General features: G+C 33.2%; 1 protein-coding gene across 1 annotated transcript in view; it reads left to right on the forward strand.

Moving 5' to 3' along the window:
* LOC110278113 (uncharacterized) overlaps positions 1 to 2,248 on the forward strand; it is a 2,611-nt gene extending 363 nt beyond the window's left edge. The window contains exons 3-4 of the mRNA XM_021136268.1: positions 36 to 1,340; positions 2,132 to 2,248. Coding sequence (XP_020991927.1) covers positions 36 to 1,340; positions 2,132 to 2,248 — 1,422 coding nt within the window. The remainder of the gene's footprint in view (positions 1 to 35; positions 1,341 to 2,131) is intronic.
* Positions 2,249 to 3,059: the final 811 nt, after the last annotated feature.

Consider the following 3,059-nt stretch of genomic DNA (forward strand, 5'->3'; position numbering starts at 1 on the left):
TAGCTATACCAGTCTTCATTTCTGGGATTATAAAGTATGCAGAGCGTACTTGGGTTCTTAGATCTGCTAGCCCTGTTCAGTTTGAAGACTCTCTGCTAGAATCGCCAACTCTACAGCCCCAAGATCTGCAGCATGTTCCTCATGATGATGAATTAGAATTCATCCACCGAGGTTACTCCTTGTTTAACATTGTCAAGCGTCTCTATGCCAATCTAAGCCTGCGGTTCGCGGAAGGTCAAAGGAGCTACTCAATCATGGTAATGAAGAACAAGAGAGTTAATGATGAACAACAGAGTAATTATGCCTTTAAATTGGTTGAGGTCCAACTAGGCCTTCTCTATGATGTGTTATACACAAAGGCACCTATAATTTATTCTATACCAGGCTGCATTTTTCGGGTCATCAGTTTCTCCTCTATCTCATCTGCTCTAATAGGATTTGTTATGTTTGTTAACTCTGCAAACTATTCAAGGGTTGACTATTATATAACAATTGTTTTATTTGCTGGGGCTATTTTGCTTGAATTGTATGCATTTTTTTGTCTTATTTGTTCGGATTGGACTATCCGCACCAAGAATTGCAAAAGTTTCACAAAGTGGGCTCTGTCTCATGGTAAAAAGAGGTGGTCAGGACACATGGCTCAACACAACTTACTGAGTTTCTGCATGAACAAGAGGGTACCAATTTGTATTGGATATGACTTTCTCTTCAGAACCTACTTTAAGCTAGAATTGTTCTTCGAAAGGACTACGAAAGTAGTAGATAATGATCTGAAAATGTTGATCTTTCAACACCTCCTGGAGAAACACACAGCATACAATGACAAAAGGTTTGAACAAAAGTTCCTCTTGGAATTGCTTTCACATAGAGGAGGCTATGCACTCAAAAAGAAAAGTAGCTGCTTTGATGAGATTGGTTGGAGTCTGGAGACTGAATTTGATCACAGCCTCCTTATTTGGCATGTGGCAACTGATATTTACTATTATTCCGAGCCGGCTCCGGAGGAGGATGACAACAAAGAGCCGAAGGTAAGCAAGATGTTGTCGGATTACATGCTGTACATTCTACTTGTACATCCATTCTTGCTTCCGAAATGTGTTGACAGGATTAAATATGTTAGAGATACATTCAGGGAAGCCATAAGAATACTGCATCGAAGTCAATTCCCGGTTGAAGATGGTAAGGATGCTTCTACAGCGTTGATTCATATGTACTGGGAAAGTCTGCAGCCACTGGAGAAACATGGAAAAGAAAGGAGCAGCAAGTCTTTGTTACTCAGTGGGTGCCATCTTGCTTTGCAGTTTAAAAATGTTGGATGTTCATGGGATACAATTTGTCAGGTGTGGATAGAGATGCTAACTTATACTGCAACTCAGTGTGAGTGGAGTTCGCATGCTCAACGGCTTCGATCCGGAGGAGAATTGCTGACACATGTTTGTGTTCTCATGGCTGACCTTGGTTTAAATAAACAATTTGATATTGGGCAGCAGGGACCTCCTATAGGAACCCAAACCAGAGGATTGGGATCTTCAAAATCTAGCATTCTCCATCCCTATCTCCATCGCAATTAGAATTCAATTTCTTATGGTATGTTTGTAAGGTAGCATTTGTTTTAAGAGACCGGAGCTCAGACTTTGGAACTGAAACTCTGTGTTGTATTTAGTAAATTAGGAACTAAATTAGTTACAAAGTTAATGTATTATTTTCACATTACATCATCCTAGGTACATGAAAACTAAACTCTCATTTCACTAGCATCAAAGTGAAGTTTTATTGTCTATTCACATGAGACATAATTGTGCTAGTTAGGATCCTACAAAACTCACCACTTAATCTGAGCATGTAAAATATATGTCCTTATCAAAATTATGCTATTTAACTTCACATGTCATATTAGTAAATTTTAATGCTGTTGACAATAAAAGCGACAGAAAGACTAATGTGATTAACTTAAAATTTTTTAAGGATAAATTTGATTAAAAAAATTCAGAAACCAATTTTAAAAATAAATGATTTTTTAAAGACGAATTTGACCATTTACTCGTTAAAAATACTCACACACACTTACTTGTTTACAATTATATTCACTATTTCATATATTAGCTAGGAGTGTATCCTTGAATTTTTGCAGATTGATGGGCAAGACCAAAATGATGAAGATGAAGATGGAGGAAATACAATCAAGATCGAATATGAAGAGAAAAAGGGAAATAAAAGCATTATCTTTATATGTAGTGTCTTTGTCTAATGATTCTGTTTTAATTGCTTTGTTTTGAGTACAATTCATGTTTTTAGCTACAAAACTTTGTCCTTTATATAATGTTGCATTATTATTTAAGACTGAAGTAAAGCTATGTATTTGGCCACCTCAGACTTGAGTTTGAAACTATGACTTTGTTAAGTTTGAATTGTTCTGAATGTTACTACTCAAGTATCTTATTGGATTTTTAATTGGATGTTATAGTTTGAAAATTCCCAGGTTTTGATTGCATAGAGAATTTAATACTACTCAAGTATCTTATTTCGTTCATCCTTTAATAATTAGAAAATAGTCTTATATGAAATATTTTAATTTCAGGCTTAACTAAGTTTTTAGTTTCTATGAAAATATATTATTTTGCTTGGTTTCTATAATTTTTAACTAAAACTAGAAGATTTATTTTGATCATTGTTCTCATCCGTTTTTAATAAATAATGATGTAACATATTAAATACTGCCATAACAAATTCTATTTTTGTAAAAAAATAAATTTTTTTTTTGAAAAATAGATAAAGTTAACATTAGTTAGCACAACAAATTTAAAATGGATTAAAGTGGAGGTTTTTTTAAAAGTTATCACGGAGAGAAATATATATTTTACAAATAAAGAAGAGATAAATATCATTTTAGTATCTCTTAAGGAAGGAGAGTGAAATTTTCTCTTATTATTATGGTAGTTACAGTAGTATTATTGAAATTAAAATTATATATTTTTATATTATTGCAACATTTTTTTATTTTTTAAATAAAAAATATTTCTAAATATTAAAAAATATTACTTTACTTTAGGTTGACAAAG

The sequence above is a fragment of the Arachis duranensis genome, chromosome 2 (assembly GCF_000817695.3).
Source record: "Arachis duranensis cultivar V14167 chromosome 2, aradu.V14167.gnm2.J7QH, whole genome shotgun sequence".
In the NCBI taxonomy this organism is placed as follows: domain Eukaryota; kingdom Viridiplantae; phylum Streptophyta; class Magnoliopsida; order Fabales; family Fabaceae; genus Arachis; species Arachis duranensis.